The sequence below is a fragment of the Aspergillus pseudoviridinutans genome, assembly GCF_018340605.1.
Source record: "Aspergillus pseudoviridinutans IFM 55266 DNA, scaffold_2, whole genome shotgun sequence".
NCBI classification, from domain to species: Eukaryota; Fungi; Ascomycota; class Eurotiomycetes; order Eurotiales; family Aspergillaceae; genus Aspergillus; species Aspergillus pseudoviridinutans.
In genome coordinates, this window is record NW_025091282.1 from 666,698 (window position 1) to 693,027 (window position 26,330).

Below are 26,330 nucleotides of genomic sequence, written 5' to 3' on the forward strand. Positions count from 1 at the left end.
ATAGACACATCATGACGAGATATGAGCGAAAATGAATTACATATGCCTGGCGCAAAAACATTCTTCAGATTTGGTTCTCTGGTGTTGACTTCCGAGCACGTCGGATGGCGACTTCCGCTGCGATTGTCAGTGAAAACACGTAGCCCCGGAAACAGCTTTGTAGACTCAATATCTGTAGACAAATATCGACGTGCTTAAGTCCAAGTACAATGCTGAACAGTCGACAGCTAAGCATTCAAAAGACACCATACAAAATCCATCTGCCGGAACATCGGCCATTTTCGGCTGGGCGGAGAGCCACTAGCGAATCAGAGTGCGCACAATGTGATGACCGCATCCCGAATCGGATTCCCGAGGTTCCAATTCAACCTCACGATCTCAAGCGTGCACGTCGAATTACTACCGCAGGTTCAGGACTCCTAAACGCCCTCAGGTCCGCAGTGCAGCTCGCTTTAGGATATTGTTTGGATTGAGTTCTCAGCATATCGTCACGATGGCTTCGATTGCGCGCCAGTCCCTCCTTTCTGGGCGTTCTTGCCTGTCTGCCTTCCGGTCGCCCTTGGTGAACAAGAACGTGTCGCAGGTTGTGGCCTTCCATGCCTCTGCGAAGAAGCAGATTCTGCCTCCCCTGCCCCGTGAGTTACTCCTTGATTTGATGAGGGTTACGGTCGCGATTAGTGGTGATTGCGGGGTGTTGCGTTGATCAAGAGGGGTGTATGGGACGAAGTAGAGCTAACAGGTTGTGTATAGAGGTCATTCAGGGAACAAGTATGTCGAAAGCCCCTTCGTTAACAGCCTCAATACTGTTTGAGATGCGGGACCGAAGTACACGCCGTTATTCAGCGAAATTCGCAGTCCGCAGCATTCGATACATTCAGCTTTCATACCCGAAACAGAAAAACGATGGACTGACACAAGACTCCTAGTGAACGATCCCGCTCCTATTCCCAAGCCTCACCCTTCGGAAGGTAGCTACCACTGGACATTCGAGAGGTGCGTACAGATGTGGAAGTCTGGCTATGAAGACCCCGATAGAGGAGTATAAACCAAGACAATCGACGCTGATGCGGATCTAGACTCGTCTCCGTCGGACTGATCCCTCTGACCATCGCTCCCTTCGCTGCCGGCTCCCTGAACCCCGTCATGGACTCTGTCCTTTGCGCCCTGCTGGTCATCCACTCCCACATTGGTTTCCAGTATGTTCTAGCAGTTCGACAATTTACAGACAGTCGGAACTAACACGTCACAGTGCCTCTATCATCGACTACTTCCCCAAGAAGCGCGTTCCCAAGACCAAGACGTTCTTGAACTGGCTACTGCGTGCTTTCACTGTTACCACCGCCGTCGGTTTGTATGAATTCGAGACAAACGACGTTGGTATCACAGAAGCCATCAAGCGGGTGTGGAAGGCATAGACCGATCTTCTGAGGGTGTTGTTTGAGCTTTGCATTTGATTTCGATGATTCTTTCCCAGGCGTCTGCCTATGTACATGTGCCAAATTTTCTATTTGTCTCGTCAAGCCTAGCCTGCTCTACCGTTGGCTATAAAATGTAAACCGAAGACTTTGTCTATACCATTGCCGTTTTCACATCGGGGAATCTATAGCGAACGACCAGCGTAGTATCATACCAAAGGATATCATCAGCTCAACCCGTCTATTCCTTACTCCTCATCCTCCTCACCCTCCAACATCTCATCCCCATCATCATCATCATCCGCCTTAGCCACCACCTTCTCAATCAACCTCAACGCCGCCTTCAAAGGCAACCCAACAACATTATCCCAGCTCCCCTGGATACTCTCCACAAGAATCGACCCCAAGCCCTGCAGCCCATACCCGCCCGCCTTATCCGCACCCTCCCTCGTCCGCACATACGCCACGATCAAATCATCCGTAACCTCCCCATCAAACACCACGTCCGTCTCCTCGATGTGCGTCTCAAGCGCATACCCGGGCAGCCGCGCGCTCTCCAACGGCGCCATCGCCACCATCGCCGTGTACACCTTATGCACCCGATTATCGCGCAGCATCTTCAGCATAGTGATGTGCTGCGCCTCCGAGCGCGGCTTCTCCAGGATCGAGCCGGAGACATTATCCACCACGATGGTATCAGCGGCCAGGATCAGCGCCGGCTCGCCCTTCTCCTCGTTGTTGATCTCGGTGGAGTAGACGGCCTGCGCTTTCTTGGTTGCTGTTGCGAGGACGTACTCGAAGGGTTCCATTGTCTTGGGAAAGTCCTCGGCGGCATTGCTGGGGATGACTTCGAAGGGGAGGCCCAGGAGGGAGAGGATCTGGCGGCGCCGGGGGGAGGCCGAGGCGAGGATTACGCGTTTCGTGCGGAGGGTGTTGAGGACGGGGAGGGAGAGAGGTGGTGGGCGTGGAAGGCGAGGGGTGGGTGCGGCGCTGGCATCGTAGGCTGGTGGAGGATCGGAGGTGGTGTCGTCGACCTGCGACAGAAGGGTTCCTTTGGAGTCGGCCATTGCCTTGTTTGTGCTTTTGTGGGATTGGGAGGTGTGAGAAGCGTGCGATGATAAATATTGTCTGAAGCAAATGTTGGCCTCGTTTCGTGTGGGGTACACGAAAGATAATATACCCCAATTGGAGTAGCGCTTGACTCATTCGGTTGCCCGATTGATCACTTATATTTGACCATCAGCTACCTTATACATTGGCAGTACTAAACCTGTAACTATTTTATTTTTGGATATGTGTCGTATGCTGGTAGGAACAGTCACTCAAACTATGTACAGCAGCAGCAAAGAGAACGACGCCCTGCAACGTCAATAGCAACAGGACATTAAAGCAGTTGTTTGAACAAGACAAAGTATGGTCAACCTTCAATCCAGGTTATATACAACATTGTAGTCTAGTCTGATGACAAGCAACTGCTATCGCGATGCATCCCTTAGGCTAGCTTCGAAAGCACAATGGGGTTTGCAGCGACTTTCGGTTCAACAACTGGTAAAGATACATCTGGAGGGACTTCGGTGTTCAAGAAGGTAGCGCCCCTTCCATCCAGATGGCAGGGTTTATGTATAATAGGCTGACAAGTCCTGCATAGCTTGTTGTTACCTCCATTTCCGCTTTGTTTCATGTGACAGAATCTCCAGACTCGCCGCGGAGTAAGACTGAATACTTCGAAAATAGTGTGCGCCAGACCACTGTGTCTGAATGAACAGACCATTGCATTATCATGAGCAATGCCCCCGCGCAGTCTTAAGCAACGTCGGTGCATAAACAGTGGAAGTTCCTGCGATAGAGCGTACGCGAACAGCTAACGGTATCTCTAGGGTTGCTCAGTTCTCAAGACTGGATTCTTGTTTTCAGCCGAGGCCCGCGATGATTCAGTCCTCTCAGAGGAGTTGGCGTTATCAGTATTAGAATGATTCCTCTCGCGCTGACTTCTTGACCGGAGACCACAGATGCAAGTGAAGTAGGAGAAACTGCAACCTCGTCGTGTAGACCAGTATTCAGAGCATGCAAGAGCAGTCATGAAGATGCTGCAGATCACAATGATAGGGACGAAAACTAGGACGACAGCGAGAATGGTAGTTTGGTATCGATAGAACCAGTCGTTAGACATGATTAGTGTTATCCAAAACGCCTCTAAGATGCAATTGGTACTGGTATGCTGAAAAGTAGAGGATGTTCCCTGCATTTGGGAAGATCAAGTTGAGAGAGGTATTGAAGACTGTCCCTGGGGACGAATATTAACGGCAAGTGCGAGCTGGGATGTGCTCTAAGTCTGGGAAGGACATGTCCCCCGGCAGCGACGTCAGAGTAATGTATTCGTCGCTTTGCAAGGATAGCGGCAGTCGACGACCAGCCTGCATTAGTGAAATTATATCCGGGAATGAAACTATTCATGTGCGTCCCCGACTGGAGGAATTATCATCTCTTTGATCGAAGCCAACGTGGCATCATCCTGACGAGAAAAGCGTATCTAACGGGTCGGCGTCAGTACGTAGCCATAGAAGATAATCGAAGCATACATACCATCTCATCGGTGGTCCCGCGAGCATTTCCGAACAAGATTTGATCCGAATGACTAGCCTCAATCTCATACTGAACACGCTTCGCCCAAATACCGTCCCAATGCCAATCACCAGGAAGCCGAGCCTGCGGACTCCCTCGCTTGGAATTGCTCGTCGCCGATTCACTATTTTCTCTTCTGTGTGCCTTCCACGCGTGCCACGCACTTGGGTTTCCCGCAGCCTCGAGAGGCAAAGAGTCAAGGACGTTCTCATCGTCAAACGTTGATCTGATATAGTTCAGCAGCACTGCTACCGGTACCGATTTTCTTGCGTCCGAAGCGGTTCCTTTGTCCTTGGCGAGATCCTCGTCTTCCTCTCCACCACTGGGCTGACGTGGGGGAGAAGAAGGGCCATCCGCAGTTGTCGTCTCCCCTTCACCAGCATTCCGTCCATTCGCACTCACTGGCCTGGATGAGCCTGTTGACTGTCGTCCTGTCTTCCTCGCCCGCCCAAACCAGTGAGGGAAGCCATGTCGGAGACTGAATCCACCCGGGGGTAGTCGCTCCTCGTCCGTCGCGCTAACAGGGTCTTCGGTCGACGCGCCTGTGCTGAAGGTATATGTAGTAAGGGGTACAATTAAAGGATGGAAAACGTCAGTCGAAAAGGTGATGAGTGGTGGAAGCTCGGGAAAGGAGTCAGGAAATCGAATCTGGAATCGGAGGACAGCAGACGCATACGGTCCTGCGATTGAGTCAGTTCGCGTCTATGCAGACAATGAGGTCAGGGCAAATATACCCGACCGCACAAATATCACGCCGGACCACAGAGTAGGATCGCCTGGCGAGATGGAAATGTAGATTCCCGGGGGAGCTGCATGTTTCAAGCTGGCACTGCAGGAGGGACGCTTAGCAAACATAAACAATGCCGGTACAGTTCAAGGAGAGGCAGTCATACTCACAATTCAAGCAGGAGTTGTTGTCTACGTAGAGCAGGGATATTTGGTAATCTGGATGAGGACATTGTGCTGATGGGTCGGTCAATCGTTCAAGTGAATTTGGGCATATGATTCCTCCTTTACAAGTAGCTGATGCCGAGAGACGCCATGCTGGACGTTGGCCCCCACAACCAAGATCCTAAGCCCGTTATCTCCGCGGTCATATCAACATAAACAGAGGGGTGTAGAGAGTGTTTTGAAGTCATCAATTCGTCTCAAATTCTATATATAAGTCTATATCGTTCTAATAGATCATAATCTACGATGCACATCGGAATTACCGCCCCTGCATCTGAATAGGCACCCTCTCCCACTCAGAATTGGGCCGGATCAGCCCCAAAATCATCATTCCTTCTCCAACTCCCTCATAGATGCCGCCAGCAACTCCCTCCACCCACCAGGCTGCTAGATTCGTAAACGCTGTCCCAACTTTCCCCTCGTTCAGTCGAAGCACCGTCGACCCCAGATTGACACTCCCCTTGCCCAGACTATCAGCAGCATCCAATGTCGCCGTCACAAGACGCTCCGTGATGCGATGCGATCTCTCATACCGGTACACCTGATGCAACAAGATCTTCACATACGGCAGCAAGAACTGCACGATGAGAAAGAACTGCACAATACTAGACGCCAGTAAACGATGCAGGTACGAGCGCTCCGTCGGATACCGCGTCCCAGCGCCCTGATTGACCATGGCAACACCGGCTCCGGCTCCAGGCTGCGCAGCCGCGGACGTCGCAAGCGTGGTCTTGACCCTGGCAGGAAGATTGTGGTGAATGGTCATTGATTCCTCGTCAGTCAGATCAGCCGGCAGAGCGTCGAGCAGGTACCCCAGCGCATTAATGTACAGTGAGCGGACGAAGCGGCCGTCGCAGGTGGGTTGCTGAGCTTCGTATCCCGCGTTACGGAGAAGATTCAACGCTGTCGTCGATAGGTTAGCATACTTTCACATCACGGCGATCGCTCATTGCATGTGCGAGATGAAGCAAGATGCATACCAGGAACCACCCGATTCCACCGCAACCCGGACTCAACCTCGTACTTCGCTAGCATCGACGCCCGATCCATCGCTTCGCCATCCCTCCCCTCATCGAAATCCATGGCCTCCAATGTCTTCCCCGACGAAGACGAAGCCGAGGACCTCGAATCGCACGACTCCGGACAAACACTACTCCCCGCTGTCGCAGGGCGCGGAGGCTCTTCGGCCCCCAAGTCACTCGCCGCCGCCGACGGCGGTCTAAAATAGCCCAAGTCCGGTGTTGAGAATGGCGCCAATGTGCGAAGACCATCCGCTTGTCGCATCGGCCCTACCGACCCGTCGGTCGCTGTGTCAGAACGATCGCGATCGGCCGATTCCACGGCCCGGTGAAGAGAGGAATAGAGGCGCGGGATCCGCCTTCTAATCGCGGCAGGAAGTGCGGGAAGTAAAACAGGAAGTCCAGTTGAATAGGCCATGGTAGCAGTTCTTGATACTGTTGGATCCATCTAATTTTTCTCTCAGTTGAGCTGATTGACACGGCTATCAGACTCTGGCGAGTACTGAGTACGGGACATCTAAACGCAGGTCTCGCAAGTCTTTCAGCAGACAGTGAGACCTGGATGATTCAACATATTTAGTGACCACATGTGAAAGAGCGAGGAATTTTAGCTGCAGATGTCAAGCAATGTGAAAATGTCCGAATATGCAGGTAAAACTGTTGGCGCAACGGCTCGCTTTCACATGTCAATCACCCACCTGATCGTGGCAAACAAAACAAAAGCGACTAATGCACTTCCCGATAATAAACAGGAAGCGGAAACCAGTATCTGGATGAATAATAATTGCTATTAGATTGTCATTAGAAATAGTGGGAAAAGTACAGCCACTTATCCAACATGACTAAGGCGGCTACTGAATTAAACACCTGTGGTCAAAACGTTGAGCGCTCTTGTCAGTTGCGCGCCCTATCAATGACAGTGTTAGTAGGCGGTCCAATCACACATTGACCTTGGGGCACTCTCTGCGTATTTCTACGCCCTTGACATAATCAGGTCGAAGCATATTAATTAAAAGAAAATCTAAATGGTATATAAGAACTAACGCTGCAGTTTATAACGACGTACAATTTTCTCATTCAATGCATACTCGGGGAAGACAAGAAGAGACAGAAGACAAAGGAAACTTTTCCCATGACCCCTCTTGACCAAGTCATCTCCAGATTGCGTGACACGCTCTTATCAGACGCTAATGTCTCACATGTGGACTCAAATCCCACTAACGCTAGGGTAGAACGGATCTCTGATCGACGCTTGATCTTGATGGGTGACGACTCCAGTTTGTTTCGGACTGGGAATATCGATAGGTGCCGAACCGACATTGGAGAGCGGTGCAGCAGCATCTGTAGAGCCTGCCAGCTTGTATACCTCGCCCTCAGATACCAACGCGCTATTGCGCGTACGTTCTTGTTCTACTCCGAACATCATTGCGTCCATTCCGTCAATATGCATTTCACCATACCGATCATTGAGTTGCTGCAGAAATTCCGGCTCGAATCCCATCTGAACGAATTGGTCGACTGACCCACTGGCAGGCGTGGAGAAGGAAGAAACACCGGCCGAGAAGTTGCTTCCCCAGTCGGTCGAAAGGCCGGAAGTGACCCCAGACGGCGCAATTCCGAAGCTACCAGCAAAACTAGCAGCCGAGCTTCCAGGCATACTCGGAGCAGCTGATAATCGGCCAGTCCCAGGGAACGTAGGACTTTGCAGTGCAGGACTGAAATTCTCCGGTTTCAAAGGCATTTTGTTGCATAACGACCTTGCCAGAAGATTGCCTTCAACTGGCGGCTGCCTTAGGCCGCCATGAGCCGCGAATGGCGGCTGCATATTCAAGTTCTCCAATTGAATATGTTCCGAATCAGGCACCACTTCAAGACCCGTGTCACGCTTGAGGAGACTGAGCCAGACTGGATTGTCGGCGCAGGTTTGGTTCCAAGGATCAGTATTGCCATATATCGCAATCCGAGCATGGTCCTGTATCATTTGATCCGTCGGGATGGAGCCTTCTGCAACTTGCTTGCGGATGAATGCAGTGAGCTCGCGCTGAAGACGATGGAAACAGTTCACGTCCTCGGGCTCAATGAGTCCAGGAGACGCAGTAGTTGGCGAACAACATGACTGTCCGAGAAACTTTGAGGTTGTGTAAGGGTTTAATGTTTTCCGGTCTTGGCCAATAAGGTAAGGGGGCATAGCATTTTCCACTAAGCCTTGAACGAATGGTTCGAAGCCCCAGTCCCCTTGCCATTGGGTCATATCAGCACCATTCTTGAAGTGCGCAGCCAGGTGTTCCACACGATCCTTCCAGGTGGTGAGCACTATGCCACAGAATCCGCAACGTGATCTTAATTCTGTGGTTGTGCTTTGCCATTGGTCCATATATGAATTGAACTTGACATTGTGCATCAGCCGGAGATGTTGGTTGAGATGGTCCTTGCGGTAGAATGTTCGCTCCGCCAGGGTCTTCTCTTGACAGGTACTATAGCAGTGAGACTCCAGATGGTCGGTGTCTGGGTCGCTCGCCATGCAAAAGACACACCGATTGGCTCCGTTGACGTACACCACACCCCCCTGAGGTGAGCAGGTCCATTTGTCGAGGGCAAGGTGCAATGACTTCTCGTGCCGCTGCCAGTCATACTTGGTAGCAAAGGTTTCAGTACAGAAAGTACATTGGAATATGCGAGAGTTGCGGGCCTTCTGTTGATTGAAAGGGTTCAAGGCTGTTGATGGCTTGCGACGACGACGACGTTCCTTCCTTTCCATTGAACCAAAGGACTCCAAGGAGGACCGATGGGAGAAGGCAGAGGCAAAGGACAGGTCAGAGATGGATGAACGGCTAGCTGACCGACTTTCACCGAAGCTGCTGATGGATGGGGCCTTGAATATATTGGAGTTCGTATGGCTTGAGTCATTGCTGGATCCCTTCCGAGAAAGGGAACGCACGTGACCTGGCTGTCGTGTCGAATCCAAAGGGTTGTTCACCAGGGCTCGAAGAATATCGGAAGTGGAAGCAGGTTCGTTTTCGGGTGGAGAGTACTTCCATCGCTCAAGGGGCGTCATGAGCGCGATGTTTGGTTGCTGCTGTTGCTGCTGCCCGGGAATGTCTATGGCCCCAGGAACCGAAGAATTGCTGGGCGGGCAAGGCCGGGCCTTTCCACGCCGCCTCGCGTTGGCAAGCCAGTTGCTAATCTGGGTTCTCTTCAAGCCAGTGCGCTTTTTCAAATCGTCTTTTTCTTGCTCGGAGGGGTAAGGATGGTCAAGATGCTCCAGAAGCCAGGTCTTGAGGATCCGTACAGCGTCGCGGGAAAGACGAGAACTGCTTTTCCTCCCTCGGCCGTCCATATCTTCCGCCATGGTCATGCCCGTAAGTGATTTCAGCGTCTTCCTCCCCTTTGGACCAACTGTTGGAATATCTGCATTCTCTGAGATGGCCTGTAGAGTTTCCATGTACTTGCCAGGCATCTTAGCGTGCGTGAAGCTGCACTCTCGGAACAATATTATGCAGCACGTGCAGCCATTCTGTAAGGCTCCTCTGTCTGAAACGAAGCAGTCCAGATTCATATGTCTGCAAAAGTCGCAGGGCTCTTTGGCTCGATAAATTGGAAGAGCATTGTTAGATTGCGCATTGACTGACGGCGGTTCAGTCTGCTGGTTGAGATCATCCTGCTCCGGCAGGTCATTGGAAAAGTCCAATGGCGGCTCATGTAGAAGGGATTCGTAGTTTTCAATTGCCTCGTTCTCATCGAGCTCAAACCTGTCAGAAGCCACATCGTCGTCTGGGGCATGGGAGCCAAACGAGGCTCCGTCGAAATCGAAGTATTCCATTTTCAGGGATACTTTACTCCGACACCGATGCCGTATTGAGTCAGTGCCGGTTAATCGACTTGGAATGATCGAGATCAACGGTGTTGTTCGAGTTGACTCGATATGGGGAATAGAAACGAAGTAAACTCAGAGCAGGCCTATGATTGAAAGTTCAGGGTGGAATGGAGGAGCTGATGGAGGGAAGAGGGACAGATAGTCTAGTAGGCAAGATCCGATATTATCTTCGTCTGGGGTATCAGAAGCATGCCGAAGTACCGACGGACCAAGTCAAGCACTCTTTGTTCTGACCACCTTGCAGGAAATCGTTTGGACTGCAGGCCTGGAAGTTGGAACGATCGTCTACGTCGCCTTTGGAGGCAGTCGACTAGCAAGGATTCAGATAGCCTACTCTGTGACCATTAATTTTGATTTGCTCAGTCGCTGGTGGGTTGTCTGGTACTGATGATCACGTTCGGCCTAGTAGGCATGACCGATGAGTTTGACCCCCGCCGAATTGCACGGTGAAGGGCCACCTGTTTCCACAGTTTCCAGGGTTGAGCAGCCACGGCGTTACCCATGGACAGTAGTGGAGAGATAGCGCGTCTCGGTTCACTGACATGACGGCTCCCAATCCCAGGGAAGAAGGGGATTTGCCCGTTCGGAGACAGGCGTGCGAAGTCCGGAGGGATGCCTGAGTCATCTGCATGTACGGTTAGTGCGCGCCCTTCGATGACAGCACTATGCCTGATTTAGACTAGGTTTTGGTTGCGGGGACGCGCCCTGCCCTTCCCGATTGGGTAGGAACGAATCAGCTCGTCAACGATATCGGAGGAGGGGACAATGGATTATCATCATCGATATGATAAGACTCTTCGTATCAACGCGTGCGACGACGATTTCAGATGCTTGGCGTTGTCGACTTGATCAATAAGGCTGATCCCTTCTGGTCTTGACGTATGTTGGTGCTTTTTATGAACTTTGGTCTGACAATCCATCAATCACATTTAGAACTACAGTTATTCCGACTCGTGTCATCAACACGTCTGAGACAACAAGCAGTCGGCATTTGGAGCTCTGGCATATGTTGCACTGACGTACTTTCCATATCCACGCGACCATCCTTCCCACATGTCCAGACCGTAGGGACATGAAACTAACTTACATATATGAAATTAACACTGAAAATGACTACCTTACTACTAAGGCCATTTACAGCTGCATTTCCCGTACGCTATCTTAATAGTAAGCTGCTGCTATAAAGTATTACACATAATTTACACTACCATTCTACACCTACTAAGCATTGTTTAGTACCTTCCTAAGATCATGTTGCTACTTAACCTCAGCAAGTGCCCTGCGTAATTTAACCTACTCCTGAAAGTAATACTAAAAATGGCCTCCTATGCAAGCTGTAGTGTGGTGTATGCAACTCTACCTGTGCAAGCCTCTTTACCTCATCCCTATGTTTGGGGGGCAATTCGGCACTGGTGACTGCATCACTGCAGATCATTTAGACTGTATATGCGCTGCAGCTCCACTTCCTCAGTGTCTCCCTTCTTAACAGTCTTTTGTTCTCAGCAGTCTTCTCTCCCCTGTTATCTTTCCCCCTAACAATCCTCTCCATCCTGCATGATTCAGTTGCTGTCCTGACCTGTCTGCTGTCTGTGGTTGGCTTCTATGTCTCACTAGAAGATTGCGCATTCCATCATCGCCCAAAGATGAACCTAGATTTCCTTTATATCTGCCCTAATGATTGCGACTGTTAAAGAAGGTAGCGGGCTTCCCATCTTCATTGAATTGGATTGCGTCCAACAACGGATGGCTAGCTATGTGGAGCAGGAGCTGACCCGCCACAATCTTCACGTGCATGCTTACAGCAATTGGCAATTGGCAATTGTCTAGATACTCATACTCTATATACCCAGTGATACTACTACCCTGCTATCTTCCTTATCATAAAGTAGTCTACTGAAACTGCAGGAGCCATAAGACTGACCCTAACGCGCACGTCTCAATAGATACAGTTCAATTGACTCGGGCAGAATGTCCAAGATCCGAGCTATCCTGATGAGTAGTAGAAATTCAGACTACTGCAATGGAGCAGGCTGAATGACGCTCGAGACTACGACCTGTATTGACGTTGGGAACGGAGTGTATATGTTTAGTGAACAACATGGTTCTACAGGTCGTGGCAGTCGTTCGACAGATGTACCCATTGGAAGCCATCTTCGTAATCCCTGTCACTCGTGGGGCAGTACCTGGAGTATTCGATGTACATGCTTTGCTCTGTTTTGTTGACTGTATATGTACTAGTGTAGGTAGGTGGTGAAGTCGGTGAGCAAGGCTGTGTAGGTTGGCGATTCGGTTACTAGGCTAGGTGCAGGCCAGCTTCCCAGTCGCCGGGGAACATTGTGAAGGTCCTAGCCTTTTATCAGCCTGTCTCTGATTTATCGTTGATGGTTGGCTACATGGTAGATGTTCTGTTGGTGGTGACGACGTCCCAGCTGGTGCTTCCTGGTGAGCTGCCTTGAGTTAGACCCTGGATAGCTCCCTGAAAATTCCGGTTTTACTAACGAAATGCAGACACCTTGGCCAACCATACATTTCAGGTTGTCTCAGTTTTTATGAATTGTTCTATACCCATTAGCAAGTCTCTTCTCCGACGGAATCTTGATCTTACGGATTCCATGAAAGCAACCGATTCTTGTAGAAGCCTCTTCCATCAAGAATACTGAGTATCAGGCAGGCCATCGGGTGAATACCATAGCTGAGCGGACGAGACAGGTGCTGTCCCTAGAGACAACAGAAGTGCCAGGCGGCCGACACTATTGTAGGCCTTCATGCTGGCAAGCCCAACCACTTACTGGAAGCGTGAAAGACTTATCTTGAGCAACAAAGCGCCGGAGAGAGGACTTGGTATAACGTTCCTAATTCATGTGATCGTCTCTAGCTACTACAATGATGGCAATGCTCAATCCACTCTGCAAATTATACTCAAAAAAAGTACGCCGATAGCGCAGAACTGCACATGACATCTAATGGGTACTTGTTGGAAATTAAAGAAGGGTTTTTACTCCATAGTACCATGGAGCAGGCTGTATAATAACTACAAAATTTGGGCAGAGTTCGCTCCGCTCACTCCCAGCGCAGGGTTCGGGCCTAGGTAATAGTAGAAGCTTTAGGGCCTTAGGAGGGTCTAAAGGGCGAGGCTTAGAGGGCTAAACCCAAAGAGCGGATTTCGCGAGTTTCTACTCCGTAGCTTTCACCGTTATTGTTTAAGAGATGAGTAGATGCAAATCCCGCAGGGCCCGCTATTGATCTCGGCCAATCGGAATTGCTGTGGTACACTGCTGTGGCCTTACAGCTACAGCAGACTACAGCCGCCATAAGGCAAATAAACTTTTGGCCCAAAGTCCTTAACCGTAAGGCTGCGAAATAAACCCTATACTGAGTATCCTTGCACCTGGATCTTAGTGAATCCAGTCTACTGTAGACACATAGACTATAGGATCCGCATTTGGATATTGTTCAACTCCATCTTGCAGCTCTATGTAGCTCTATGTAGCCCAGTCGGCCAGAAAAGACAATTCATGTGCCATCGATAGCATTAAGACGGTGAAGTATCATCTAAAGCTCATAGGGCGGCCCCCTAACACCTCCCTCGCGATAAGAAGCCCCAAGCTCCCCCCTCCCACTCATAAAATCCTCCTTCCAATTCCCCTCCTTCCATGTGCCATCAAAATCATAGTCCCCGCCTTCATCATCCGTCCTCCAGTGCCTAACCACATTCCCAGTGTCATCCAAAAACACATGTAGCAACCCGTTTCCATCAAGAGTCTCTTCATTTTCAATAAACGGATGTGTCACGACACAAGCAGCGTGATATTCTCCATATCGAAGCAGCGGGTCCTCGGTCCGCATCCCCGTAAGAGCGCCCTTGACCATCGGAGTATCCGTCCTCCCCTTCACCTTCAATATTCCCTCCAACTTCGTGAATCCTCCTCCAAATATCCCTGAGAACCTTCTCACGAAGCTCAACATGTGCAACAGACCCCACATTTGTGACCCTCTCCGGGAAGATTTCCAAGAACGTCGCCAGATGTATTCCCTCGCCGCCGAAAAGCTCTTTATCATCGAAGATAATGCCGTCTGGTCCTACGAAAAAGCCGCGTCCAGGTTCTGCGACCATAGGGGACTTATGCGCCTCTTCTTTGTCTGCGTCGTAGCAGAGACGGAGATAAAGTCCTTCGTCTAGGGAGCCCGTGTACTCAGCGTAGGGCCGGAGCCACTCGGGACGCGCGGGATGCAGGATTTCGGTTATTTGAGCGTCTGTAGGTGTTGGGGTTTCAGTTTGTGACTGGTAGGGCTGCTTTATTCGTCGGATGTTAGGTGTCAAAATAGAAATTTGGGAAGGTAAAAAGTACCTGACGTCCCGCACTCCCCAGCGCAAGGAATTGGCGAATAAGCCGATTACGTCGGTCAGATGGGGACTCAGGGACGGGGCTCTGCGAAGAGTCGGCGAGGTAGGAAGAATGCGGAGTATCCCATTCTGAGAGGAGGTAGATGTCCAGTGGGAGGATGCCCCAGGCGGGGGGCAGGGGGGCTCTCCTTCAAGGATTCGGACGGGCATTGTTTGGGTTGTTTTGATCAGTAATTGCGTGATGCAGAAAGTGGAAGTGGGAGAGGAATTAGTTGAAGAGGAAGAGACGGAGAGGAATATGGAAGAGAGGCCGCTGGAGAACAGACTCGGACCTTTGCTGATAGAGAGGCTCTTTAATCGGACATTTTAAGGTCTAGATATGATTAAATTTAGATATATAGTTAGAATAGTGAGGGGATAGTTCTTATATACTTAAGCTCATAATGCAGGAAGTATTTATAGGAAATCGTTAGGGAACCAACCATAGAAGGAAATTCACAGGCTCTCACTTAACAGCTATGGTATATATAATCGCAGAATGACCTGGCCTAAGGAAGGCTGTCCACTAAGACACTGAGCAATGATACAAAATCCTACATCGTGGACAACTTCAACATCCAAGTCTGAGGTGCTGGACTTGCGGCATAGCCTGAAATGAACATGAAGCTTAGAGCAGCAGATCAAAAACAGGGAAACCTCCACACATGTAAGCATTCACTATCATCAGTTGTTCACCAGCTGGCAATGTAGGCGTCCGATAAGCTGGACGCAGATGGTACTTGTGATTCAGCCAAACGGGAAGGATTACTAACATTGCTGTCCATTGTCAATTAGGAATCCCAGTAGAGCTCTAGTTAGGTTGTCTTACGATATAGAGTCCATAGCAGGAGGCTACGATATGGTGCCATTTCCCTTATTATTAAAAGCCCGGGGTAGCAAACATAGACGCTACCCAACTAATTCTCACTTGATGGCTTCGCTTAGGACAAATATGAAGTAAACACGGGGTGATACTATTCAATGGCAGGTATTGGGGATCAAGGAATAACCCACAGCTTCAGAAAAACCAGATATGCTGAACGCTGGCTCTTCGGCCACCCTGCCCGTTTCGGGGTGGGATGTGCTTAAGGTATACCAGTCTACCACCTCCTCCTGACTTCGCTGCTTGCTTCATTCTCGTCAATTCCAATATGGAGAAACAGGTTATTTACATGCTGAAGAGCCTTCATCTCCCGTGTTTGGCATTGAATTCATCCGCTACCTTTCTCGTCGTCCTGATGATGTCAACACATCCAGGAGAGTCAGAGTGGCAGCAGATTGAGACTGGGTACGTTTTCAGTGGCAGTTGCACAATAGTCCCATCAACCGCCGTGACTGTCTGCTCTTCGACCTGCTGTCTGACGTGTTTCTCAACATCTGCGAGATTCCAGGGCTTCTTCTTCCGATCAATGACAAGCATGCCGTTTGAGTCATATTTCACATCGCCATATAGCTCAGCCCAGAACTCGATCCCCAGGTCGTTGGCAGCTTTCTCCATCTGAGTGCCTGCCAGTCCAAACACCGGCACACCTTTTGGAACTCCCAGCATAACCGCCTTGGCAACTTCATAGTCCCGACACATCATACCGTACAATACCCCATGAGGCTTTACATGGTGCAGAGGAACCCCTTCACGGTCCAGGAATCCTTGGAGAGCCCCAACCTGGTAGATTGTGATTGCCGTGAGCTCTTCTGGAGAGAGCTTCATCTCCCGACGACCGAACCCTTGCAGGTCTGGAAGCCCTGGATGAGCACCGATTCTAACATTGTGAGCTTTGCAGTTTCGCACGGTTTCCATCATAATGAGAGGATCACCCCCATGGAATCCGCAGGCAATATTGGCGATATCGATCATGGGGAGGAGCTCGAGATCAGGACCGCAGGTCCAGTTGCCGTACTAAGGGACATCAATAATGCGAACCATAGCGAGCGTGTCAAGCTCAGGGAGCGTATATAATTACAGCCTCCCCCATGTCACAATTGATAAGTGCCTTCTGCTGTATCGGCGCCATAGTGCATTATATCGCAATCCGAACGAAGTTAGGAAAGCTGTGAAGTCCCTCAACGACGGATGAACTTCCAGAACACGCTTGGAAAGCGGTCATTCAAGCAATGACCAAGTGGCAAGAATATAGATATGCCCCAAAATTCGGTCTTTTCAACTCGCACGGCTGAATGGAACTTCGGACTGAGGGGTTCGCAGCTTATCAGTCATGACCGCATAGACGGATTCTCCGCATTTTCTCCAAATCTCCAACAAACGGCGATCACGGACATAACCCCACGAGGATCATACCTTGTTATTTGGCATTGACCCCAGAAGTTACTTTCTTTCATTGGAGTACAGCGCCGAGGAGTTCATCCTTCAGTGCAGATAATGATCCTCTTAAGCGGAGGGGGGCCAAGTTATGTTGCTCCAAGTCGCATCGCTAGCTGCTGCTCTGCATCGCGATGGATTGTTTACAGACTCTTCTCGTTGCCAACAGAGGCGAAATCGCTGTCAGAATTATCAAGACCGCAAAGTATGGTTACGCAAGCTGAGGCTGCTGATTGTCTCTGACGTTGTGATCCAGGAAGCTGAATATTCGTACAATTGCGATCTATACCGAGCCAGACGCTGCATCTATCCATGTTCATCTAGCAGATGTCGCCGTTCTCCTCTCTGGTTCGGCCTCAAAAGCATATATCGACGGGTGAGTCTGCTTTCCTCTTTTTAAGATTACTCTAACTCAGGAGTCTCCAGTGATCAAATTATTCAGAATGCAAAGCAGAACAATGCGGATGCTATTATCCCAGGTTATGGATTCTTATCTGAGAATGCAGATTTTGCGAGGGCTGTGGCTGCCGCTGGTCTAGTATTTGTAGGACCCTCACCTGAGAGCATCGAAGCTTTTGGCCTCAAGCATACTGCGCGAGAACTTGCGACGAAGGCCGGAGTTCCCATCGTGCCGGGATCACCTGGCCTGATCGAGAATGAAGATGACGCTGCGAAGGTGGCGCAGAAGTTGGGGTATCCAGTACGCATCGTGAAACAGGAGAGAACTTTTGCGGGGCTAATTGACGGTGCAGGTCATGCTGAAAGCCACCGCTGGTGGCGGTGGAATGGGCTTGCTTACATGCAATTCTGAGGCCGAAGTACGTAAGTCCTTCGCAACCGTCAAGTCCCGAGGTGAAGCATTATTCAAGAACGCGGGCGTGTTCATTGAGCGTTATTATCCATCGAGCCATCACATAGAAGTTCAGGTGTTTGGCAACGGAGACGGTAAGGCGATTTTTATTGGTGAAAGAGAATGTTCGATACAACGAAGGCATCAGAAGGTGATTGAAGAATGTCCGAGCCCTTTCGTCTCCAGAAAACCAGGGTTGCGAAAGAGCTTGGGTGAGGCTGCTGTTCGTCTGGCTGAGTCGATCAACTATGGTTCCGCAGGGACGATTGAATATCTCGTCGATGATGAAACTGGCTCATTCTTCTTTCTTGAGATGAACACTCGCCTACAGGTTGAGCACGGGATAACTGAACTCTGCTATCGCATTGACTTGGTTGAACTCATGCTAGATCAGGCGGATGCCCAACTTTCTGGGAAGAAGGGCGTTGAAGCATCTTTCCTTGCAAGCTTACCCGTGGAAGCCCCTTTCGGCGCTGCTATTGAAGCAAGAGTGTATGCTGAAAATCCAACCAAAGATTTCGCTCCTTGTCCTGGAACCTTGCAAACCGTCGAATGGAAGGAAATACCAGGGTCAAGGATCGATACATGGGTCTATCGAGGCATCAAGATATCCGCCAATTACGGTATATCCCACGAACAATATCCTCTTTTTGGGTACTTTGGCCAGGCTGACMGAAACGTATAGACCCCCTACTCGCGAAGGTCATGTACCACTCTCTAGATAGACAGCAGACTATAACGGGAATGAGGGAAATTCTAGGAAAATCACGCATCTGCGGGCCTCCAACCAATCTGGATTTCCTAGTTAAGATTCTAGAAGAGGAGACCTTTGTTGCAGGCAACACATTGACAAGATTTCTTGACGATTTTCAGTACACCCCTCCAGCAATCGACGTCATTTCGGGTGGCGCCTATACACTCATCGAAGACTGGCCTGGTCGACCGACCATAGGAAGGGGGTTTTGTCATTCTGGGCCAATGGACCCGCTAGCTTTCCGCATTGCGAATGCCCTTGTCAATAACCCCGTCGGCCTCGAGGCCCTAGAGATTACACTGAGCGGTCCAGATCTACGTTTCCTCGGACCAGCAATCATCTCCCTTTGTGGAGCGCCGATTGAAGCTAAACTCGATGGAGATACCGTTCCAATGTGGTCCAGAGTCAAGGTAGCCGCTGGTCAACGTCTGACTATTGGTAAAACTTCGGGAAACGGCTGCAGGGCTTACCTCGCTGTCTTTGGTGGATTCCTCAACGTGCCCAAATGGTTTGGGTCAAAGTCGACATCTCCAGGTGTAGGAGTTGGAGGTTATCAAGGTCGGCAGCTTTCATCGGGAGACCTTCTCGCAATCACAAGCGTGATCCCGGAAGTCAATAGTGATCTCCGTATACCAGAACACCTCATCCCCGATTACCCAAGTCACTGGGAGCTACTAGCCATGCCAGGACCCTATGATAACGGCTATCTTATTCCTGAGAGTATCGATATGCTGTTTGAGACTCAGTGGAAGATTTCACACAATGCAGCAAGAGGAGGCATCCGTCTCATCGGTCCCAAACCACGGTGGGCTCGCTCCGACGGGGGAGAGGGTGGCGCACACCCTTCTAATGTGATAGAATACGGATACGCAATCGGCTCGCTCAACTGGACAGGCGACGATCCCGTTATCTTTCCACAAGATGCCCCGGACTTTGGAGGATTTGTGAGCAGCCATACGATCGTAAAGGCAGATCTGTGGAAATTGGGACAGGTGAAAGCGGGGGATACCCTGAAATACAGAGCAGTGTCTTTGGCTGATGCCCTGGATTCACGGAGGGATATGGAGAGATTCGTTGACGAACTGGTCCATTGCTGCAAGCAAGGGCATGGGTTCAACGGCGTGAAACCGCTGAGAGGCATGCCTCCCGAGCATACAGCCGCGACTCGCGGCAAAGGCGTGGTGCATCGCATTGAAGAGCAAGGGAAGCAGCCCCTTGTGTCTTACAGACAGGTATGGTGGACTTATCGTTGGGTCATTGGGGTCCCAGCTGATCGATCACTTCTTTAGGCAGGGGACGACTATCTCCTCATTGACTATGGCCACGGGTCATTTGACTTGAACCATCGCTGCAGAGTCACTGCACTAAAGAAGGCACTCAACGAAGGAAAAGAGATCACGTTCTCGAATGGGCTCATTTCAACGGTTGGATGTGGAAATTGTAAGAACTTGTACGGGCAGACCAGACTTCATAACTAACTCACTCTTCGCAGCGCTGATGCTGTACTACGACGGCATGAAACTCTCTCAGCAAAAACTAATCAGCTATCTCTGCGACCTTGAGACGAAACTCGGAGACCTTAGTCAAGCAAAGATGCCGAGTCGGCTGTTCAGGCTTCCTCTCACGTTCGAGAGTAAAAGACAAAAGGATGCCATTCAGCGCTACATGGAAACACAGCGTCCGTACGCTTCGTACCTTCCAGATAACATGGAATTTGTAGCCAGAAACAACGCTTTCACGAAGGAAGAGTTCGAAAACATCTTCCTGACAGCTAGCCTGATGGTTGTCTCTGTCGGATTCTTCACTGCACTTCCGCTCGCCCTCCCTGTGGATCCTCGTCAACGCATGAACTGCCCTAAAATGAATCCAAGTAGAGTATATACTCCGGCCGGCTCAGTATCATGGGGTGGAAGCTGCATGGCGTGAGTACTGTTCAAGAATATTAAAGTATTTAAACATTGATCGCAATCAACAGGTTGTACAATGTCGATTCGCCTGGTGGATATCAACTGACCGGAATGACCATACCGGGCGTCGACATCTTGGGCTCGAAGAAAGGCTACAGCGCCGACCGACCGTGGCTCTTCGAAGAATTCGACCAGATAACCTTCTACCAAGTCTCCGAAGAGGAATACGAAAAACAGCTGGCGCTGTTTAATAGCGGCCAATACGAATATGAATGGGAGGAGGTTGTTTTCGACATGGCGGAGCACAACCGACTCTTGCAGGAAACGCGCGACGAAGTAGCAGCCATCCGAGCACGCCAGCGTCGGGCGCAGGCTGAAATGGATAAAATCGAAGCAGAGTTGCTCGAACGCTGGGCGAAGGAAAAGGCCGAGAGGGGAATATCTCAGGACACAATCGAGAGTTTACTTCAAGGTAGGCAATTCCAAGGACCATCGAAGATGTAGATGCTTAACATGTATGTCCCTTGACACAGATCCCGAGGTCATCGCAATCGAGGCCCCCTTGAATGCCAATGTCTGGAAAGTCGAGGTCAAGCAAGGGGACAAGCTTGAAGAGAACCAGGTTGTGGTCATACTAGAAGCGATGAAACTCGAAATTGCCGTGCGAGTCGAGCCTTCTGCAGCGGGTGCCACCGTGGAGAAAGTTTTGGCACCACCAGGAGAACCGATCGAGGCTGGTAAGCCACTATTACTTGTGCGCAAAGTGAAGACCTGAAAGAAGATTCGATAATGATATTGTCACATTTGGTTTGGCCCAAGATGACCTGTAAACTACCTACGTAGCATGCCGTAACCAGCAGACAAACTCTGGATCTCCAAGTCTAAGCTTCAGCTTCTAGAAAATAGCAATAACAGTCGTTTCGTCGGTATGGTATCTCATCATCAATCATCAAAGAGAAATGGAAATGACTCGCTGAAGCGTCTATTCCCACCAGAAACTGACGCTAATTCCAGCCTTGATGCCACGGACATAATGCCACCATCCCACTGGAATATACAAGCACTCCCCTTCCTTCAGCACAGTCTCGACGTACTCAGCCTCCAAGAACCCAGGCCACATCGCATCCCACTGTTCGGACTCAGCCGGGGAGAGCTCAATGGCTGCCAAGTCCACCTGAGAAGTGTTGGACATGTCGATGAGCTGAGTTTGCTTCTCGACCCTGGCTTCCGAGCCTTTCCCTTGCAGCTGGGTGGTATCAGACAGGCCTGCCGAGGCATTGGACCCGGACGATGAATTGACGGCCTCCATGCCCTTCGGATAGATCTGCGAGGCCGGCGTATGAGGCGAGTAGAGTCGAATGTACTTTGCGCCGACAACCTGGACCAAGATGTTGTTGTATGGGTCGTGGTGGAGAGGAGATATGGTCCATGAGGGGCCAATCCAGGTGTTTATGATCGGGTCGCTGGGGATTCCCAGGACGGAGGACTCGTCATCGGACGCTGCGTGATCATGCTGTTGCTGCTCGTGCGTCTTTGTATGCGTTTCGCTGCCGCCTGAAGACGCATTCCTGGATTTCCGTTTCTCTTCTCGCTCTCGCTGCTTCTTGAGGTAGACCGGCGTTCCTGGCTCCGGACCCGGAGGCTCGATGAAGCAGTAATCGGGGATGCAGATGTCTTTCCGGAGAGCCGGGATCTGGGAGAGCAGATCATGCTGCGCCATGTACCCTGTTTCGCCTGTATCGTTGCGGTCGTCCTCGCGCTCCTTCGCAGCCCCAGACGTCTTGCCTTCTTCCCTCCAGAGAAATTTGTCGACGAATTCTCGAAACTCCATGAGTCGCTGGCCCCATCCTTCGTCCGTGTAGGATCTGCCCACCTCCACGGGGACGAGCCTGCGGCCGCCGAGGGTGCGATMGTACCAGTAGTCGCGTGAAGCCCATGGCCGGGTCGACAGCGCAGGCCAGTGGTCCACCGCGTCGGTGATGACCAGCGGTGTTCTGACGTGCTGGATATGGTGTTCGATGGCATCGAAGGAAGGCGCGGAGATCCGGGGAATAGGATGTTTCAGGGTCGTCGCAGGCACAGCATCGGGGGGAAAGAGCGGCGGGGAGAGCTTCCTGCGTTTAAAGGCATTGCCGTCGATTTCTGACACACCGGGGTGGTCTGGAATGGAGCGCGGATCCGTCTTCCCTTCGCCGTGAGCTTTTGTAGCGAGGTGAAGAGCGGAGAAGAGCGATTCGACCAGGTTCTCGCGCAGGGGCGCGCCCGTCATGATCAGTGCATTGTCGAGGGTGTGGATTGACGACAAGAGCCATGGCGCGTCGGGGTCCAGTTTGTACTCGGCTTGTTCCTTTTCGCTTGGGGTTTGGTCGAGCTTTGATGTGTTTTCAGTGCCACCTGCGAGTCTAGAATCGTTGGAATCGTTGTCTACCGATGTTCCGTCGCACGAGAAGCCACAGTTGTTGCAAATAGCCAGGCACACCTTCGCAATGCTGGCGTCCATGTAGAGTCTTCGCCAGCAAGTCTTCACATCTTTGAATGGGAAAACGCGTAGTTTCGCGTCGGCAAGTTCGAGGGCACGGTCTGTATTCTTCAAAACAAGCTCGCGTAGGGCAGCAAGATCGTTGTCGCAGCATTCGAGGATGGGATCTTGGGAATCTGGATTGGTGAGGGCGGCCAGCGCGTTGGCGATCACGGAGGTGAGATGCGTCATCTCTGCACCAAGGCAGGATTAGAGAGTCATGAAGTCAGAGCTTATCGGTTCTAAGAGAAATAGAGATCAGTGAGATGATAGAAGTAGGTTGAGGGTGTTCTTACTGCAATTGTGCTTTTCGCGCTGTGTTTTTTCTCCTCTTCACTCCACAGATTAATTGGTGAAAGCGACGTCATTGCAAAGCGAGTACGGTGGAAGTGAATCACCCTGCTACAATAGTGTTTACTGTCTGTTTCTCTCTTTCCAATGGAGGCCATGATATGTAAAACAGTTCCTCAATAAACCAAAAGCATTGATTTTCACTAATAGGTAGCGGAACTGGAGTGTGAACTCAAATAGAAGAATGCATTTTAGTGAATCATACATCTATATATACATATCTGAGAAGGATTTCTACCATATAAACCATTTTTCTACATATGGTACAAAAATCATCATTTCCTCAACTCCTCCCAGATGCCATCAGATGCAACATAGGCTCAGTCTAGCAGCTCCAACACAAGCTTTGGAATTCGACTGACTCCCTCGCCTCTGATGGCGCTCACGGGAACGACGCAGACCTTCTCTTTCCAACCATCTGGGTATCCTCCTGGGTGGTCAACCGCACCATTTTGAACGGCAGCGACGTAGTCTCGCAGAGCCTTGAATCTGTCCTGAGTTTCTGGCAAGTCGGCTTTCGTAGCCACGACAAACCAAGGTTTTGTGTGAATAGGTGGGAGTTCAAGAGAAGGGAGCTGCCCTTTCGTGTTGTCAGGGGTATTCGTTGTAGAATTCCATGGAGAAGATAAGTCGTCCACGGGATGTTGCGAAGTGAGTTCAGGCAGACCACCAGTCGGTTGCCATTCATCTTCGCTTTCGAAGACAGGGTCGGTGTTACGTATCCGTTCATATTCCGCAAGCTCGTGCCACAAATTTTGAAGGCCTTGCACAGGGTCTCCTGCACTCAAATCTACAACGAAGGCTAGAATACCCGCTCGCTCAATGTGTCGCAGAAAGCCCAATCCAAGACCACGGTCGAGATGAGCGCCTTCTATCAGACCTGGAATGTCTGCTATGGTGAAGTTGGTCCGCATTGCCTTTCCCTTGGCCTCAACAAGCGGCCTTCCCTTGTGGTCATCGATAACGACAGTCCCGATACTGGGGGAGAGCGTGGTGAACTCCCAATTTCCAACACGCGTGCGGCTGTTGGTCAATGAACGAAGAAGCGTGCTTTTACCGGCGTTCGGCTTCCCCACTAATCCAACATCGGCAAGCAGCTTCAATTCAAACTCAACCTCCAGGCGCATACCCGCCTCTCCCCTCGAGGCGAACTTTGGCCGAGTGATCGAACGAGATACCCAGTGGGGATTGCCCAGACCGCCGACGCCTCCGGCGGCCAGCAAGATCGGCTTATCCATGGGTTTTGAAAGGTCGAGGTATATGGGCGCTTTGGGTTCCATAGCGGCAATATTCTGCCTTCGAGGAGGATTCCTTGGAAAGACCGTGGTCAGGAAATCAGAAGGATTGGAGCCCGGGTAGAGCACCCAGCGATCATGACGGACTGAGGGCAGCCCAATCTCATCGAGCTCGTCGACCTCCACTGCAGGCGCCTTTCGACGCTTGAGTTCCTCCGCCACTGGGTCGTATCGCTCCACCTCTCGCACGACTGTCCCAACGGGAACTTGAAGCAAAACATCCTCTCCTCGCCTGCCTCCTTTGCTCTTTCCTTGTCCATTCTTGCCCCTTCCGGCTTTGATTACTCCTCGACGAGCAAGTTTGTGCAGGCTAGTAATGCCCTCGACAGCTTGGATATAGATGCTTCCGCCGCTTCCACCGTCGCCCCCGTTTGGTGGACCTTCCTCGATGTACTTCTCACGCAGGAATGAGACACATCCATTGCCACCAGACCCAGCATATATTGTAGAGCGACATTTGTCCTGAAATATGAACCGAGAATAATCGTCAGGCGGTGGATTCAGGTGCGAAAGATCAGGCGAATTTTCAGCATCTTGAGCGGTGATTGATCGCTCCTTCGGTTGCGATGAGCCCCGGTCGCTGCTGTACCATCTACCATGTACTGAGGCGACTCTTAAGTAGGATATTTCTGTGGTTAGTGGTCGCGCGGTTCGTTGAAGGACAGAAGGAAACGAGAACAAAAGACTTGTTCTTGAAGTCATTATTTCAGATCGCAGTCTCGGCGTGGTTCATCCTGAAGAACGAAATCTGATCTAGGACGCAGACATTGATTTTGCGCAAGACAGCGACATTCCTGAATTTCCACTCGGAAACAAAAACAGAGATAATCTGACGCAAAACGTCGTTAGTGAAGCTTCTTTCGAAGCTCAATTCTTGCGATAATATCACGTGATGATAACCATTATCATCACGTGTAGGTCAGACACGAAGTTGGTGCCTTGCAGCGTCGCTCCGGAATCATCTGGCTTCAATCTCAAGGCAGTTTGCATTTGATTTCGCACCCCTGTTCGCAAGCATGAAAATGAAAACTCCAGGTACCTGGTCATGATTATTGTGGCTCAACGCAAAATCACGAACAAATCCAATCAGACCAGCTATCCTGCGTCCTGATTGCTTGCTGAAATAGGAACAGATTTGTCACACTCCGTCGAAATTCTACATGTCAACTGCTTGGCATACGACCTTTGGGCCTAGCTTGGGGGCAACACAGCTCCAATCGGACGAGATGTGATGATGACAGATCAATGGGACCAATCAATTGCTGATCTGCTAGAGCCTGTCACAAAAAAAATCCCGGATATCAATTGAATATGTGACCTAGGATTCTAAGCTGCTAAGAACCTGAGTCTATTACTGGGCCCAGAACCATGGTCCTAACTTGCAAGGGCTAGATGCATGTCTAGCTCACCCTAGCTGCCCCGGACCTAGGGAGCCTTGCACACAAAAGTACGTGATTACCTCGCAAATCCCCCAACCATTCTGATTGAAGATGGGGAAGTGGAAACAGTGATGCCAAGTACTTTTGGCTAGTTGATGGTGGACGCGAGGATCGACACAGCACTCCGAACAACCGGGCTCAAGGCTAGAGCTGTCAGTGTTTCCGAGCCACCCACAATGTCAGTCTGTGCTTCACTATCACAGAGGTTGCTTACTCAGAGTGCTCCTACTTGCATGACGCGTCTCGAACTTGACTTGTCCTTGAAATAATGTTGTCTCGAATCACTTCCACATTGAGCCTAGACACAGTATTTTTGAATTGAGTGCTCGAGATATACACGGAGTACGGAGTCCGTCTGGTGAGATGAGAGACAAAGGGGATCAGGCAGAGTGGCTACCATTTTCGCCTCACTCTACTGGGACTCTATTGCCCAGTTCTCCACAGCCATAAACGGAAACAAAGCTCGCCTGTCTTTGGCTTGAAAGTGGAAATTATCTAAAACCGGGACCTAATGAATCCATGCTTGCTTTCAAGGTGGTGCTCGACCAGCATCGCAGTGCAGACGCCACACAAGAGTTATATCCACAAAGTAATATGGCTGCATTTTCCTCCGGCAATCGCGTTGAAGGACTAG

General features: G+C 50.6%; 10 protein-coding genes across 10 annotated transcripts; 2 read left to right on the forward strand and 8 right to left on the reverse strand.

The window, feature by feature from the left end:
* Nucleotides 1–493: 493 nt before the first annotated feature.
* Asppvi_002293 (CybS family protein) lies at nt 494–1,415 on the forward strand (the record flags this gene model as incomplete). The annotated part of the gene is made up of 5 exons (XM_043298283.1): nt 494–635; nt 751–768; nt 927–993; nt 1,077–1,196; nt 1,250–1,415. 5 exons carry the CDS (start codon nt 494–496, stop codon nt 1,413–1,415), a joined length of 513 nt encoding a protein of 170 aa, XP_043154218.1.
* Nucleotides 1,416–1,663: 248 nt separating this feature from the next.
* On the reverse strand, nt 1,664–2,482 carry Asppvi_002294 (nucleotide diphosphatase; the record flags this gene model as incomplete). The annotated part of the gene is made up of 1 exon (XM_043298284.1): nt 1,664–2,482. The coding sequence occupies one exon, from the start codon at nt 2,480–2,482 to the stop codon at nt 1,664–1,666; it is 819 nt and encodes a 272-aa protein (XP_043154219.1).
* Nucleotides 2,483–3,861: 1,379 nt separating this feature from the next.
* Nucleotides 3,862–4,996, reverse strand: Asppvi_002295 (putative ubiquitin-conjugating enzyme; the record flags this gene model as incomplete). The annotated part of the gene is made up of 4 exons (XM_043298285.1): nt 3,862–3,945; nt 3,999–4,717; nt 4,772–4,866; nt 4,935–4,996. 4 exons carry the CDS (start codon nt 4,994–4,996, stop codon nt 3,862–3,864), a joined length of 960 nt encoding a protein of 319 aa, XP_043154220.1.
* Nucleotides 4,997–5,247: 251 nt separating this feature from the next.
* On the reverse strand, nt 5,248–6,455 carry Asppvi_002296 (uncharacterized protein; the record flags this gene model as incomplete). The annotated part of the gene is made up of 2 exons (XM_043298286.1): nt 5,248–5,891; nt 5,969–6,455. The coding sequence occupies 2 exons, from the start codon at nt 6,453–6,455 to the stop codon at nt 5,248–5,250; spliced, it is 1,131 nt and encodes a 376-aa protein (XP_043154221.1).
* Nucleotides 6,456–7,214: 759 nt separating this feature from the next.
* On the reverse strand, nt 7,215–9,827 carry Asppvi_002297 (putative homeobox and C2H2 transcription factor; the record flags this gene model as incomplete). The annotated part of the gene is made up of 1 exon (XM_043298287.1): nt 7,215–9,827. The coding sequence occupies one exon, from the start codon at nt 9,825–9,827 to the stop codon at nt 7,215–7,217; it is 2,613 nt and encodes an 870-aa protein (XP_043154222.1).
* Nucleotides 9,828–13,433: 3,606 nt separating this feature from the next.
* Nucleotides 13,434–14,436, reverse strand: Asppvi_002298 (uncharacterized protein; the record flags this gene model as incomplete). The annotated part of the gene is given in 2 exon segments (XM_043298288.1): nt 13,434–13,819; nt 13,836–14,436. 2 exon segments carry the CDS (start codon nt 14,434–14,436, stop codon nt 13,434–13,436), a joined length of 987 nt encoding a protein of 328 aa, XP_043154223.1.
* A 1,015-nt stretch (nt 14,437–15,451) lies between these two features.
* Asppvi_002299 (LamB/YcsF family protein) lies at nt 15,452–16,277 on the reverse strand (the record flags this gene model as incomplete). The annotated part of the gene is made up of 2 exons (XM_043298289.1): nt 15,452–16,162; nt 16,227–16,277. 2 exons carry the CDS (start codon nt 16,275–16,277, stop codon nt 15,452–15,454), a joined length of 762 nt encoding a protein of 253 aa, XP_043154224.1.
* A 439-nt stretch (nt 16,278–16,716) lies between these two features.
* Asppvi_002300 (bifunctional urea carboxylase/allophanate hydrolase) lies at nt 16,717–20,868 on the forward strand (the record flags this gene model as incomplete). The annotated part of the gene is made up of 9 exons (XM_043298290.1): nt 16,717–16,787; nt 16,839–16,958; nt 17,009–17,282; nt 17,335–18,055; nt 18,118–19,418; nt 19,476–19,626; nt 19,679–20,108; nt 20,162–20,565; nt 20,627–20,868. The coding sequence occupies 9 exons, from the start codon at nt 16,717–16,719 to the stop codon at nt 20,866–20,868; spliced, it is 3,714 nt and encodes a 1,237-aa protein (XP_043154225.1).
* A 207-nt stretch (nt 20,869–21,075) lies between these two features.
* On the reverse strand, nt 21,076–22,803 carry Asppvi_002301 (putative JmjC domain protein; the record flags this gene model as incomplete). Its single annotated transcript, XM_043298291.1, has 1 exon — nt 21,076–22,803. The coding sequence occupies one exon, from the start codon at nt 22,801–22,803 to the stop codon at nt 21,076–21,078; it is 1,728 nt and encodes a 575-aa protein (XP_043154226.1).
* A 479-nt stretch (nt 22,804–23,282) lies between these two features.
* Asppvi_002302 (GTP-binding protein Obg) lies at nt 23,283–24,959 on the reverse strand (the record flags this gene model as incomplete). The annotated part of the gene is made up of 1 exon (XM_043298292.1): nt 23,283–24,959. One exon carries the CDS (start codon nt 24,957–24,959, stop codon nt 23,283–23,285), a length of 1,677 nt encoding a protein of 558 aa, XP_043154227.1.
* Nucleotides 24,960–26,330: the final 1,371 nt, after the last annotated feature.